This window comes from Leuciscus leuciscus (assembly GCF_965113295.1).
Source record: "Leuciscus leuciscus genome assembly, chromosome: 17".
In the NCBI taxonomy this organism is placed as follows: domain Eukaryota; kingdom Metazoa; phylum Chordata; class Actinopteri; order Cypriniformes; family Leuciscidae; genus Leuciscus; species Leuciscus leuciscus.
Window position 1 is genome coordinate 10,163,597 of NC_138741.1, and position 16,299 is coordinate 10,179,895.

The 16,299-nt window shown below is 37.2% G+C and overlaps 1 protein-coding gene across 8 annotated transcripts in view; it reads left to right on the forward strand.

Annotated features, from left to right (window-relative positions):
- Positions 1-16,162, forward strand: part of dnmt3ab (DNA (cytosine-5-)-methyltransferase 3 alpha b) — a 49,984-nt gene extending 33,822 nt beyond the window's left edge. For 6 of the 8 annotated variants that reach the window (XM_082142487.1, XM_082142485.1, XM_082142488.1 and 3 more), the window contains 13 exons: positions 886-1,035; positions 4,149-4,193; positions 4,290-4,369; positions 6,145-6,257; positions 6,343-6,526; positions 8,274-8,358; positions 9,371-9,516; positions 9,709-9,799; positions 10,395-10,543; positions 11,507-11,592; positions 11,675-11,744; positions 11,833-11,951; positions 13,015-16,162. In XM_082142487.1, coding sequence (XP_081998613.1) covers positions 886-1,035; positions 4,149-4,193; positions 4,290-4,369; positions 6,145-6,257; positions 6,343-6,526; positions 8,274-8,358; positions 9,371-9,516; positions 9,709-9,799; positions 10,395-10,543; positions 11,507-11,592; positions 11,675-11,744; positions 11,833-11,951; positions 13,015-13,156 — 1,460 coding nt within the window. In that variant the 3' untranslated portion in view covers positions 13,157-16,162. The remainder of the gene's footprint in view (positions 1-885; positions 1,036-4,148; positions 4,194-4,289; positions 4,370-6,144; positions 6,258-6,342; positions 6,527-8,273; positions 8,359-9,370; positions 9,517-9,708; positions 9,800-10,394; positions 10,544-11,506; positions 11,593-11,674; positions 11,745-11,832; positions 11,952-13,014) is intronic. The other 2 variants (XM_082142492.1, XM_082142486.1) reach the window with 1 other exon arrangement.
- Positions 16,163-16,299: the final 137 nt, after the last annotated feature.

Below are 16,299 nucleotides of genomic sequence, written 5' to 3' on the forward strand. Positions count from 1 at the left end.
GTGACAAAATTTGTTAAGCTCCAAAAAAACACAAAAAGCACCATGAAAGTGTTCCCATCTTCTGATTTCCACATATACCTTTTTTTGTGAGAATCAGAATAAAATTTAAGCCGTTATAACTTCCCCTCCAGTGAACTGTTAACTCAAGAACCAATGTGAATGAATCACTGTTAGAACATGAGAACTGGATCAGTGATTGAATCGTTCATTTGAGCCTGTTCTTCTCATTAAACCAGTTGATGGGGTTCGCAAACTGAACTGATTTGTTCCCAACTCCATGACTCAATGATTGGGTCGAGAGCTCACTTGAGAGGAAGGTTATCGGTGATTCATGAATTCAATTTCTGCATGTTCCTCCTACAAAGCTCAATATGGCTTCAGAAGGCTTGGAATATAGTGAACGAAAAGGTTTATGAACCTTTTTTGGTGTTATATTTTTGGTGTTGCTGACAGTCGTGGTCACTATGAATTGTCATTGAATGGAAAAGACATGCATGCTGATTCTTTAAAATATCACGTTTTGTTAATCACTTTTTATTTGAAATTTGAAATTTTACCAGTTTCCCCATACTGTAATAGTTTCAGTGAGTTCATCTTTTCTTCATCGTTTTTTGTTTGTTTTATTTAACATTGTTTTTAACCAGAAATGTGCAATCTGGTGAGATTTCAGATGGTCACAGTTCCTCGGTTCAGTGATTTTTGAGAATTTGGGCTTTTAAGTGCACTTGTTTATCCCTTAAGCCTGTACACATGCCAGTCCTCCAGGAATTAAGCTTGTAAGAAATTACTGGTGAAATCTAAACAATCCTGACCTCTGGACATTTACGTAGACACACCACATAATCCATTAACGAATAGCTATATGTACCATTGTGCCTTTTTCAGAGGAGCGTAACCCCTACAAAGAAGTTTATCCAGAGATTTGGGTGGAGCCGGAGGCGGCGGCCTATACACCCCCACCAGCAAAAAAGCCCCGCAAGAGCACAGCCACAGAGAAACCCAAGGTCAAAGACATCATCGACGAGCGGACTCGAGGTGAGCTTTCTCACTGAAGGAGGTCAGCGAGTTCAAAGAGTTCCTCACTCATAAACACACACCCACACATGCTAAATCAGGATTAGCACTCTCATCTGCTCAGCCGGCAGAGTAAACACAGAAGGGTGTGTCTGGAACTATGACAGGGGTCTCGGCTAATCCTGCAAGTTTAAAGAGACACGTTTTGTATTGAATTATGGCACATGTTCAAACATAGCTTTTGCAGGTAAAACTTTTACCTGCATATTATCGCTTTGTTATTGTTATAATAAGAAAATGTATGCCCATGTTTTAAGGCAGGAAAACCTAGCAGTAGTAATAAAGAGAGGAGCTATTAAATCAGCATGGAGCTTTATTAACCAATCAAATAGAGGTAAACTGGAGCAGACTTGCACCATCTCCTTTGTGGGTTGCATAAAGTCAAGAGTTTCACTCCACTTGGAACAATTCAGTAGTTCATACAAATGTTTTTTATTTCTCTTCAGTTCTTTTATGGTGACATGGTTACTGTCACATTGTCAGTCTGTTTTGATTTCTGTCTTTGTCTGACTCTGTGTTCTGTCAATTAGTTCAGTTCTGTCTTTCTCCGCCCCCTGCCTGTTTGTTTCTATGGTGTTTGATTGATTGTTAGTTCAGTTCAGGTGTGTCTTGTTAATTTGCCCTTCAGTTCTGTCTATGGCTGCGTTTACACTTGGCATTAACATGCGACCTGTATCCGGATGTTGTCCACATACACATTGAAAAGACAAGTGTAAACGCGCTTCTGATCGGAGTGTTATCCGATCAGCGTGTCCAGGTTCGGAGGTTGTCGAGGACGCGTTGTGATCGGATCTCAGTGTAATGTAAACGCAATCCAGCCATCGTGTCTGCATTCACAGGTGGACGTCACACAAAACCCCGCCCACTGTCATTATTCCCCCTCCTCTCTCCAGGAATTGCTGCACGTAGCTGTGTGGTTTTGCGATACAGTCGAGTGCGAAGTACATTGCAAATATACTGAAATGTTTGCCTTCGCAGTTCTCACCCGAAAGTTGCAGAACCATTCATTTTCTGTAAAGAACGCACATCTTTCCCACCACAGCTGGCAACGTTCTCGGACCCATACGTTTCTCTGTACCGTTTCCATTACGGCATCTATCCACATTATTAGTACTTGCAGCTTATTCATCCTCCTCATTTTGCGAGATTTGTAAAATGTACCCCGACTGAAAACTGTTTTTAAAAGAAAACCCACCACTTCAGGTCGACTTTGCACCGGAGCCATCCGTTTTTTTTTGCCATCCGATCTGTTATCCAGACACAGAGGCCACTTGATGAGGACAGGTGTAAACGCACCGTGTCCTGATTGGCTTATGATCCGATCTGCTTGATCGGATCACGGCGATCGCATGTTAATCCACTGGTCCACGCATCAGCCACTGGTCGTAAAACTTTTCACTACAAAGCTACTAGTGATTGGAATAATCTTCCTCTTTCTTTGAGGTCCATCTTATCTTTTCGTAGATTCAAGTTAACTTTATTCCAATATCTGCACAATGTGTGTGCATGCTACTGATGTTGGATTGAATAGTAATGCTTGGTATTGTCTTTTGTTTCATGTAACTGTTGAATTGATCTACCTCCTGTGGATTCAACCTCGGTCCTTCTTATGTGACACCCTTTTGTTTACTGAATTTCTTGCATTATGGTTCCAATTGTATAATGAGGTAAATGTGATGTGCTTTTTGAGACTATTACTAGTTATAACATGTCAGAGCTATGATGCGTCTTAGGTTTAGGGTAATGGTGTAAGCTGCCTAGTAGCTCAATGGTTTTGAGCATTTGTTTTTTGCTTGTTTGTGTGTTTTTTTTCTTTTTTTTCTTCTTCTTTTTTTTCTGTTGTTGTTGTTTTATGTCTATGTGTACTTGGACCCTCTTGAAAATGAGATGTTGCATCTCAAGGGGCTATCCATTAATAAATTGAAATTGAAAATTGAAATTGAAATTGAAATTGAAATTGAAATGTTAATGCCAAGTGTAAACACAGCCTATGTAAACCCTGTGTTCTGTCTGGTTCTTTGTCAGTTATTAACGTTACTTGTTTGTTCCCGATCTTGTCCCTGAGTATCCGTTTGTTAAAGTTTGAGTTTGTTTTTTGTTTAATAAAGCTGTTACAACCAGTAGCAGAGATGGAGGAAGCAGGATCTACGTGCATCAGCTTTATTAAACAAAAAAAACTATAGAAACAAACAGGCAGGGGGCGGAGAAGACAGAACTGAACTAATTGACAGAACACAGACAAAGACAGAAATCAAAACAGACTGACAATGTGACAGTTATATTATTAACTACATGTACTTACTATAGAGTTATGGTTAGGGTTAGTTACCTGTAATTATGCATAATTTACTGTTATTACTATAGTAAGTAGTACATGTAGTAACGTGTAACTACGTCCCCTTAAAATAAAGTGTTACCAAATATTACACTTCATATTTAATAAAAAACTAAAAAGTGGTGCATTAAATGTAATAACAAAAATATATAAGTAATATAAAATATAATATAATATACAGTACTGTCCAAAAGTGTAAAAAGTTTAAAATAAAAGTATTACTTTAAAATAATAATAATAATAATTACTGACCCAAACATTTTGAACAGTAGACAACAAATGCTTAATTAATTCATTCATTCATTCATTCATTCATTCTCAGCACTCTTGCTGCTTTGGAATGCTTGATTCTACCTTGCATGGGCAACACTTTTGAACTAGTGTCAAAACTAGTATGTTTTGAGATTAACATTAGTGTGCAACTGAAATAAATGACTCATTCATTTTTTATTCAGTTTAACGCTCAAGATTTTCAATAATTCAGCTGTCTGTCATCAATTATTTCTGAGATATTTAATATGTAGTACCACTACAATTAACAACATTATTTCAGTTCATAAAATTCATGGCATGCTAGTAAAACATTGTTTTGAATATTACATAATTGGCAAAGTGATGTAAATGTAAACCACTAGAATTTCCATTAAACAAGAAGTCAAGTTGAAATGAGCCAAATGTCTGAAACACTGGGAAGTTTTCCAATATTTAAATGTCTTTTTTATTGTGTGTTGTTTTTCAGAGAGGCTTGTATTCGAAGTTCGTCAAAAATGTAGAAACATTGAAGGCATGTATTACACATACACATTGAGATGTGTTTCATTGCTGACTGTCAGTGTTAGTCTCTGGTAAAATCTCTCTCTCTCTCTTTGAACACTTCCAGACATCTGCATGTCCTGTGGCAGCCTTAATGTTTCCCTGGAGCACCCGCTCTTCATTGGCGGAATGTGCCAAAGCTGTAAGGTAAAAGCCAGGAAATTCCTGCTTCCTACTTCCTAAAGCGCTGCTTTGTTTCGCCACTTGTAATTTTGTCATGTCCATTTACATTATTGGCAGATGCTTTTTTTGTCAGTGACTTCCAACAAATGTTACATACTGGTTGCTGTATGCGATCATTTGCAGGGATATAAAGGCAAAACATTGTGCCAGTAGGGTAGATAAAAATCAAATACTAAGACAAAGTCAGTCAACAAACTAGGTATCACACATACTGTAAATACAGTCAGTTATTTAGTTGTCAGTGCAGTTGTTAGTTAATGCAGTTTGTTTGTTAGTGGAGTAAAAGATGTTAGCTGTACAGAGTTATACTAAAGGTAGTAGAGTACGATAATTGTAAAGTTAATGCAATTTTATTAAAATAAATATTTTTATTGGAACTGATTGTGTTTAGTATTCAAATTCAGACAATATTAGTGACTTTTTAATTACTATTTTAATTTTTTATTACTATTTTAATTTTTTATTAGTACTTTTTATATTTTATCATTTATCATATATCGTATGCTTAATTGTGGACACTTGTTTACACCTATTTTTTTTTATTTAAATAGTACTTTTTTAGATTAAATTTAGTCATTAAGTAGTACTATCTTACACTTTTTTCTTTAACAGAAATCTAAATGAATAGTTGTGATCCCTTAGTGTTCTTATTTATTTAGAGAATAGTGTAGATTTTGAATATCAACCATTTAACACTTAGGGCCCTATCTTACACCCGGCTCAATGCAGTGCCAAGCGCGACGCAAGTGTTTTTTGCTAGTTTCAGCCTGACGCAGTTATCATTTTCACGTCCTGTGCCACGTTGTTTAAATAGCAAATGCATTTGAGCCTATTTATGCGCTGGTCTGAAAACGAGGTGTGTTCAGGAGGATTGTTGGCAGTGGCACATTGCTATTTTGAGGATACAGAAATAGACTGCGCCATTGACCAACTGAAATCTGGTCTAAAGTCAATGGCGCAATATTTTTTTGGGTTATTTAATGAGGGCGTTAGTAATGTGTGCCTATAGCCGGGTCCACAACGCACTTACACTCTGCTTATTAAACACACAGCAATGCGCAGCTGCACATAAACATGCCAAATATTTAAAATAAAAGGATTACAATGTAAAAGATTATTATTGTGTGCATAAAGATATGGTGGAATCCGGCTTGTCCCGTAGATGGTCTGCTTGCGCACTTTTACCTCGCGCATGAGCAGATCCGTTTGTGCTCTGGAGACGCTTTCGGTCTTTCCACTATCAAATTCCATGGCGCGAGCACAACTGGCATTTAAAGGGAATGGGAGATGAGACTCTGATTGGTTTAACGCACGTTAATCCCAAAACACACCCATTACTCATTAAGAGAATAGGGACAACCCTTTTAGACCATGCGCCTGGCACGCCGACCATTTTTCCCAACTAGCAAAAGTGGATTCGGACACGTCCTAAGTGAACTTGTGCCGTGCGCTTTAGACCATGCTCTTAGATCGTTAAAATAGGGCCCTTAGACATCATTTTAATACTAGCCAGAATTGTAATGGTAAAATATGAGATTAAATATTTTAATGAGTTGATCTCGCAAGTATATCGCATAGATTTCTGTTTTAAACAAATGAAACACAATCAAACATAATCAATAAACTGCCACAAAACGTTCTCCTCTGTTTTTGAACAGTTCTGTAATTCCACGTTTTTAGTCAACCATGTATTCTTCTATACAAACTAATTAATATTTGATGTGTTTGTCCTTTCTTAGAACTGCTTCCTAGAATGTGCGTATCAATACGATGACGATGGCTACCAGTCGTATTGTACTATCTGCTGTGGAGGGAGGGAAGTGCTCATGTGCGGAAACAATAACTGTTGCAGGTGAGATGAGGTAATATTTACATTTTGTACTTCAATCCTGCATCAATCCCATTGGTGTCTCCATTGTTTTTTCGGTCTCTTGCAGGTGTTTCTGTGTGGAATGTGTGGATCTGTTGGTGGGGCCCGGCGCGGCGCAGACAGCTATTAAAGAAGACCCGTGGAATTGCTATATGTGTGGGCCGAAGACTCAGTATGGGCTGTTGCAGCGCCGGGCAGATTGGACTTGCAGACTGCAGCACTTCTTTGCCAACAATCATGACCAGGACTTTGTAAGTGACATGTGTCGGCTGAAGACTGCGAGAGTAAACTCTCCCTGTTGCTAAACTCCACCTTAAAATCATCATTGATCAATCCGACCTTAGCAATTGTTACAGCCCATATAGAGTGGATTAACGTCACCCACTTTTTCAGCGGCGCTGGTTCCAGAAGTATTTTTTCCATTCATTTTATCCATAGGGATTTTAAATAAAGTCTTAGTTAAATAGTTGTAAGCCATGAACCAAGACAATGAGCTACAAGGTGAACAAGCTTTGATTTGAAGCAAAAAAGTATTTGAAAATCGGACAAAAATAAAAAGGTACAAGACTGTGAACTTAACGGCTTTAGTAAGGGAAAGAACTGCAAGCCCATGAAGCATTGCGAACAGCATCATCGAATTGTTAAAAAAAAAAAAAAAAAAAAAATTCCTTTTCAAATGTCACAGTTCATTCCAGGTATGAATAATGATTACTACCGATTTAAAAATATATATATATTTTAGAATCTTTTATGCTCACCAAGGATGCATTCATTTGATCAAATATACAGAAAAACAAAAAAAAATGTTTTTTGTTTTAATATGTTTTTAAAATGTAATTTATTCCTGTGTGGTCAAAGCTAGATTTTAAGCATAATTTCTCCAGTTTTCAGTGTCACATGATCCTTTAGAAATCTTTCTAATATGCTGATTTGCTGCTCAAGAAACATTTATTATTATCAGTGTTGAAAACAGTGAACAGTGAAAAGGACAGCATTTATTTGAAATATTTTTTGTACATTGTACACATATTCATTGTCACTTTTGATCAATTTAATGTATTCTTGCAAACATGTATGCCCAGTATTCCTCTATACTACTCACTAATTCATATTTAGTTTTTTCCCTTTTTTACATTTTGAATATGATTCCCAGGTCTGGAAAAGTCATGGAAATTTCTGTAGTGAATATAGATTATTCTAGTTAGAGTATATTCAGCTCTAGAAATTACTCTTTTTTTCAGTGCAGTCTCTATAAAATGATTTTTGAAAAGGCATATCCAGTAATAATGAATTACTGGAAAAGTCATGGAAAATCATGGAAACCTTTTTGGTGCTATATGACTAAAGCTTCCCAACCCTAATAAATATGTTTTTTCTTATTTACATAAATATTAGACTTCTTAAATTTTAGCGATGTTTGAGCAGCTGTGACCATTTTTAATCAAAACCGGTGTGATTTACAGTATAAACGTGAATGGTTTGAGAGTTTTATGATGTAATTATACAACTCCTAAACCATTTGCTTTCCAGACCATGTGAAAGAGCAGCTTGGATAACGGCCAGTGCGCTTGAAGAGCAGCCAGAGAGTGTTACAGTCACAGTGCATTGTGCATTGAGTACACATCTTAACATCATTGAGTTTTAGCTTACACACCCCACTCTTTAAATGGGTTACAGCACAGGTTAGCGAGCGGTTGCTATTGTTAGCGTTATTGAATACTACAACGTTTAACAAAGACCAAAGATAAGCAGACACACTTAATCACAAGAAAATGCTTAATGAAACTGGCCGGTGATACTGCGGTTAGTGTACAGGTGCTCAACAATAACCCCTTGTTACTGGACTGGTTTAACGTAAAGGCCTCTTTGTTGGATACAGACAGTATGTACAGACAGGCGCTCTTTCATTACCAGAGCAGTGTGATTTAAAGGTCTCTCTCTCTCTGTCCTTCTTGTCTGTCCCCCCTCCTTCATTTCATCTTCTTTCTTGTCTTTCAGGAACCACCAAAGCTCTACCCTTCGGTTTTGGCAGAGAACAGAAAACCGATTCGTGTCCTGTCACTTTTTGATGGGATCGCAACAGGTTAGTGAAGAATGTCCGCCCTTCCTTTCATCCTCTCAGCAGAAAATAGTGCTGATCACGTTACACTCATCCTGGCTTTTAAAGTGCACTTAGCTTAACTGTTATACTGGCCGCACATCGATACTGCTGTACTGCATATGTTCGAATGTGTGATTTTTACTATGAGGATTAACGGCAGAGTTTTTTTTTACCCTAGATTAGGGATAGGTGCCGCTGTCTTGCAGAGTTTAGCTCCAACCCTGATAAAAACTCACCTGCCTTTAGCCTTAATAATCCTGAAAACATTGATTAGCTTGTTCGGGTATTTTGAATAGGGTTGGAGCTAAACTCTGCAAGACAGAGGAACTCCAGGATTAACCTTGCCAATCCCTGCCCTAGATGGTCCATATTCGTACTTAAAGCCTGATTATTATGTGGCGTATGCTTATTTGGCAGGCAAAATAAAGATATTTCTGGTCACTCAATGAAACTTCCACTATCATATAATTTTAAATCCATCAAGAAGATGTGTTCACATATACCATTATTGTGTGAATTTTCAGGATTTCAGCAAAATCCTATCAATTTCAATAGGAATGTACTGATTCTGGAATTTACTGTGAGTGCGAAATATTTCCCCATGCAGATTTCGCATCAGGTTCAAGTTGTTCACGTGGATTCGCCACGTTTTACCAACAGAAAGCTGGACAGTTTTAGCCAGCAAAAGGTCTGACTGCACGTTTAAACCTAGCAAGCTGTCAACTTTTAAAGGAGATTTGGTCATCATAGGTGTGTATGAAGCAAAGACATTTATTGTACCTGGAGAAAATGATCTATTAGCATTCTCAATCTTAGCTGGCGCAGGACCCCCCCCTCCCCCATATTTGTTCATGGGCGCTCAGTTCTGCTCCCAGGTTGTTTTGAGCCAATCACTTGAGCCGTAAATGTCATGTGACTAATACTCTGACATACTATAATTAATGTCCAACAATAAGCACAAAAAACTAAGTTGTTGGGTTTGTGATTATTTTAGGGCTACTGGTTCTGAAGGAGCTGGGTATCCAGGTGGAGCGTTACGTGGCATCAGAAGTGTGCGAGGACTCCATCACCGTGGGCCTCGTTCGGCACCTGGGACGCATCATGTACGTGGGAGATGTGAGAAACGTCACCCATAAACACGTGAGTATGATAAAACCCGCATGAGCGTCGAGTTTGAGGAGGAGATGGCGGGGGAAACGACTCTCTAATATTTAGAATTTGGACTGCAGTACCCATTTTAACCACTAGCTGTCAATGTTACATACTGCACCTTTAATACACTTATGTTCATCACTATATTCAATGTTTCATGTTTATTTCAATATTTCACAGATCCATGAATGGGGTCCGTTTGATCTTGTCATAGGTGGAAGCCCATGCAATGACCTCTCCATAGTGAATCCAGCTAGAAAAGGTCTCTTTGGTAGGAGTATGTGTGTTCTAGTCTTAGTCAGTTTAATTGGATGTGACTAGTTTCAGTGTTTCACACTTACACTAGCATTCACAGGTTTGGGGTCAGTAAGATTTTTTTGGTTAAAAGGATTGCATTAAAATCTATCAAAAGTGACAGTAAAGACATTTATAATGTTAAAAAAGATTTCTGTTGCTTTTTTTGAAAAATGGGAAAAAATCTAAGTTTAACTTTTTTTTATTAACATTGATAATAGTAAGAAGTGTTTCATGAGCAGCCATTCCACATATTATAATTATTTCTGAAGGGTCATGTGATGTGAGACTGGAGCAGTGATGCTGAACATTCAGCTTTGTCATCACAGAAATATATTACATTTAAAAAACAAAAAACGAAAATAAAAAAAAGTACATTTACTGTATATTGTAACAATATTTCACAATATTACTGTATTTTTTTATCTTTCATAGCATATACCATCCCCAAACGTTTGGATGTTTCACTTATTTTTATAACACAGTTCATATCTGTGTACATTTTAATGATAATTGTCATATTGAATTTCTGTCTTACAATCTTGTTTTTGTAATCCATCACACTCTTTCAGAGGGCACGGGTCGGCTCTTCTTCGAGTTTTACCGGCTGTTACATGAGGCCCGACCGAAAGAGGGAGATAACAGGCCGTTCTTCTGGCTCTTTGAGAATGTGGTGGCCATGGGCGTCAGCGACAAGAGGGACATCTCACGCTTTTTAGAGGTGCACAATTGACCATGTTTCATAAACATAACCGCAAAGTTTAGAAATAGTCTGGCCAACTAGCAGTTAGTTAGGGCTAATCAGTCTTACTATTCGGATTCAAATTAGACCAATCTTCCTTTTTATCTAACTGCCTTAACAAAGTTATGAAGAACAAAATTAGATTACTAACTTGTAAGACTAGCAGTTTATGCAACTGGCCACAATTTAACATGACGATTAAAGGGGTGGTTGATTATGATTCACTTTTCTAACTTTAGTAAGTGTGTAATGTGGCTGTTTGATCATAAACAACATCTGCAAAGTTACAATGCTCAAAGTTCAAAGCAAAGGGAGATATTTGCTTTTAAAGAAATAGCTTTTTTAAGGACTACAACAAACGGCTGGTTGGGACTACACGACATTCCTCCCGGGTTAGTGACATCACCAACCCTAGAATTTACATAAACCCCGCCCCCGGAACACGATTTATAGATTATCAAGACAGAATATGCTAATCAATGACTAGAAGAGAACTATAAGCTACGTAAATTCATCAACTAACCATTCAGAAACGTCCTGTTGCATTCTACATGTTGTCACTTCTTCTTGAGTCTCTCCATCATTGTCTGAATCTGGTTTGAACATAAAAAGGCTAAAAGTTTTTGAAATTTTCAGTGCATGTCTGTGTGAGTGCAAGCTCTTGAAGCTCCGCCCTCTGTGCCGGGAGCAGCAGCTCATTTGCATTTAAGGGCATTAGGGCAAAGGGCATTATACCACCCCTTTAAGACTTGTGCTGTCAGTGGGGATTTAATATAAACCAGTAGGTTTTTGCTTCCACCTAGTGGTACAGTGACCTGCTGTGCAGGAACAAATGAACCCCTCATATGCTTGCTAGCTCAATATTACAAAAGCTCAGAATGTATTTTAATGAATTATTATCAATTTAAATCAATATAATATTATATTGTCTTTTTATCATAGTGCAACCCAGTGATGATCGATGCTAAGGAGGTGTCTGCTGCCCACAGAGCTCGCTACTTTTGGGGCAACCTGCCTGGCATGAACAGGTTAGTTAGACGTGGACTCTACATTCACTTTATTTAATCTCTCACTTTGTCATTTGACCTCTCTATATCCTTCTTCTCTCAGACCGTTGTCCGCCATGTGCACTGATAAACTGGACCTTCAAGGCTGTCTGGAGCATGGCAGGACAGCTAAGGTACCCCTTAGACAAACCCTCGATTGATTTTTTGGATACAGCTTTATACAGCAACACAAACAGCAGTTTCTTTTCACATCTTTTACAGTTTGATAAAGTGCGGACCATCACCACACGGTCTAATTCCATAAAGCAGGGCAAAGACCAGCACTTCCCTGTATTCATGAATGACAAAGAGGACATCTTATGGTGCACTGAGATGGAGAGGTATGACCAAATGTTTTTTATAAAGTTCTGAAATATATGTGCTATAAGACTAAATGTAAATGTGAAATGTTGCACTAGCTATGTTTCCAGCCACCTATTTTTATGCAAATTTTCATCACACCATTTATTGCGTTTCGTCTGCACGCTTTGAGCGCAGGCCATTTATGATGTACAAAAAAGAGCCACAGTGGCTTCCCCAAATTTTTTATTTTTTTACAGATATTTTGCACCAATTTCTCAGGAAGTGACACTTTTGTCATCTTGAACATATGGGTTGGATGTGTTTTATGCAATATTCCAATTTTGGATGAAAACATAGCCACTGGCATTTAATCAACCTCAGTGAACAGTGATTTTATCTCAAATTGATTGAGTCATCAGTCATCAACTGGCTGTCTGAAACCATATCCTACTCAGTAGAACAGAAAATGACCACATGCTATATCAATACAATGAGACATGTGTCATGTTATCCATAACACTTATGTAAACAACTATATAAAAACACAATGAAATGGTTTTACAAACAAAATGTTATTTCCTGATTTGGTACATTTGATTCTGGTTCGATTTACACCTGATATTAAAAACCTTTTTGGGGATACAATCACAAGTGGACTGTCGAGACCGAAAGCAAATAGACACACTGTTGCTTCCAGTTATACTTTTAAAACATGTGGTGTTAGACAAACCTGATTTTTTTCATTACTCAAGTGTCACATGATCCTTCATAATTCATTATAATATGCTGATTTGCTGCTCAAGAAACATTTCTTATGATTATCAATGTATTTTTGTGGAAACAGTGATACTTGTTTTTAAGCTTCTTTGACGAATAAAAGAACAGCATTTACTTGAAAGGAAAAGTTTTTTTGCAACAATAAAAGTTTTTGCTATCACTTTTTATCAATATAATGTCGTCCTGAATTATAGGCCATCTCTGTAATACAAATGTTATGCACTGTTCTAGATTATTCACAATCTATCCATATCACAAGAGTGTCACATTTGTGAATACATTTAAACTAAATTGCTGCCCGTTTCTCTTTTTCCTGGCCGTTAGGGTGTTCGGCTTCCCTGTCCATTACACAGACGTGTCAAACATGAGTCGTCTGGCCAGGCAGAGGCTGCTGGGAAGGTCTTGGAGCGTCCCGGTCATCCGTCACTTGTTTGCACCACTCAAAGAGTACTTTGCCTGCGTCTGAACTCAAAACCCAGTACAGATGAGAAAAATCTAAACCGATGTAATACCAAGAGCTTCAAAACCGAGCTCTCGTATGTTATTTGCAAGTTCGACATCAAAAAAAAAGTAAGAAGGTATTTCATGTTTTGTTTTGGGTTTTTTCTTCTGGTTTGGAATTAATTGACTCTTTTTTTTAAATTCTATTTAATTTTTTTTTATTATCCATTTTACTTTTTAGCAGTGTTATCCAGTATTTGAATTGATTTATGTGTGCAAGCTATACTTGAGGCACAGCCTCCTTTTAAGGCACTGAGAGATGGTTACAATTCGAGGCAGAAATGAGGAATTCGATGAGACGTAAATAGCATTTAAGTTCGCTCAATCATTTCGACTCCTGAGTTTTTCGACTATCGGGTCGCGGATCGTTCCAATTCTCACGGTGCGCGTCTTTCCTCTCCTCCAGCGTCTGAGCCTTGGTGAGAGAAGGAAAAAGACTTCCTTTCAGTGTCAGGGGAGCTTTGTCTTAACCAATCCAAAACACCAGATCACAAATACCTCTTTGTTTACAGTTTCTATATACACAACTGAAGGTAATAAAGGTACTACTGTAATAGGTGACAATATGGTGCTTCAAGGTGGTGAAAAACATTGCAACTCATGTGGTGCTACTACTCAAACAAGATCATGGGGTCATGTTTTGTGGTGTCGCCAGGTTAAACGAATGACTGAAACTTAAAAAAAAAAAAACAGATCAAGCCAGGTCTACCACATCTCATTTTATATCTTTTACAGCCATTTTGTACAATATTCTCTGGTGCTCTTTTCACACACAAAAAAAAAAAAACACCTCAGCCTTTCAATCTTTGAGGTCTGCTTCCTTTAGTATGCCTGCAATCTGAACGCATGGAACCAGCCACATGGGCGGTGATGTTTTTGTCATCTATACCTTGAAATCAAAGGCTGTGGTGAGCTACTTTTTTTCTAGTGTCACCCAGACCAGAATCATTACTGTACAACTCTTGGCGTGCGTGGCGGCCACAGGGAGGGTGGTGTCGGTCCTTTGTCGGCCAGGTGAACCTTCAACCTTCAACTGCGGTGCTCGCATGCTATTCTCAGTCAGGTGCAAATCTTTAAAGGTGCGGCTTCACAATGTTCTTCTACCTTTTTATAGCAATTTTTTGTGCTGTGTTACCAACAATATGGAGCACTTTTGTATATGTATACTTCTTTTTTTCTTTGGTATTTTTTTTAAAATCTTTCTCCTTGATTCTTGTGAAATGTTCTTTTTTTGTTCTTTTTTTTTTTTGTTCTGTTAAATGATGTGAAATTCTTGCCGTTATATAAGGTAATACTTTGTTGTGTACAGTAGGGCTGTGCCAATAGATGTGAATGAATGAGCTAGGATAGAATAAATCCATCTGTCGTGCCGGTGGTGAAGGGGCCGAATTCAAATAGCACCCCTCTCATGTTTCCATGTGCTATGGAGTCGCTTTATCATAACTCGCGTCGAGAAAGTGTCTGCTCACAGTTCTTACTGCTATATAATCCCAAAGTGAGTGTGTTTGTTAAATATCCCTGTAGGAACAGTAGTCGGATGGGGTGTCTGTGTATGACATCGCACGGTCGTTAACTACGTCTGGTCCCTAGCGTAGATCTGAAAACATTATTATGTTTGCAAATGGTGAATGTTGACCATGTCAATAATTTAGTTATCACGCAAGCTATATAGGCTAAATTTGTGAATTTGGTTAGAAACGGGCTCTAATGACAACCTTGTTAGGCTCTTTTTTTATTTAAGGCATTGCACTGCTTACATACCTTAACATTTGTCATGTTCAGCAAAGTTTCTTCTTTTATTTTCCAAATTTTATCAATGGCCAGATTATTTTCTTTTTGTACATTTTGTACATAGAAATTGTCTGTTGCTTTTTTTTTTTTTTTATGACCTATGAGATGTACAAATATAATTCTTTGCTAATATATATAATAGAATCAAAACAGCACTAAAGTCGCAAGAGGGGGGTAATTGACAAAAATGGCAACAGGCTAATTGACATAAGCTATAAAGCAGCAGGGTGTCTTTTGTAATTCATATTTATATGTGTCGAACGGGGGATAAAACTAAAGAATGAGTTCGCTAAGTGATTTTAACTGTCCCATCTTTACTGCACAGCCCTACATACAAAAGTGTGTCTCAATTAGCTTTTTAATCATTTTTTTTTTAAGTACTAAGAGAGGGATTGTAGGTGTGTCCTAAGGTGCTAAACATTTTATCTAATTGAGAAAAATATATTATTTGGAAAAGAATTAAACTTGTCTTGATAATGATTGTTTTTTGTTTTTTTTCTCCGTTTGTTTCTTGTAGTATTGGAGAAGCACTATTATTTTACTCTCTCATATAAAGATATTAACAAAGGCATTTTAACTTTGTACTTGAAAAAATGATAAATGATGAAAGATTCTTATATTGTTTTAGAATAGACATTGCTGTAGTTGGTGCTTATCTGTGGGAAATCATGTACTCATAATGGGAAATAAAAAAAAATGTAATAAATTTTGCTGTTAACATGTACTTGCTTAATATCCAGGCAGAATTGCTTCTAAGTCCTACATTCCATGCCATATATCCAGCCCTCCATCTTCTTTTGTTTCAAATTTCTTTTAATTTTTTTAAATTTTTATTTCTTCTCTGTTTTGTTCAATTTAATTTGCTTTATTTGGGTATATATATATATATATATATATATATATATATATATATATTTGGCTGTAACAGCCTCTTGTTTGCTCTCCTAACAGGTTTTCTGTATATCTCAGTGACACTGTTGATATTTGTGACCTCTGTTGTATCATATACACTTTTTTCAGGCCTTCTCTTCTTTTGCAATCAGCTCATACAGCAAATGTAGCAATCATTCACCACCTCTCCCCCTTTCTTTCGTTATGTGCCCAGAACGAAGAAAAAAAGGCTCCTTATGTACTTGTGCTGGAGAACACTTGAATAAATGTATTGTTTTTTTGTGAAAAAGTTGTTCGTTTTTCTTACAAGCATTTACCATATAATAATCATATGATTACATTATTGGTTTAATTTATAAAATTTATATCTATGGTTTCAATATAATATTCTGGAAAGAAATGGTGTAATATAATTATTATAACATG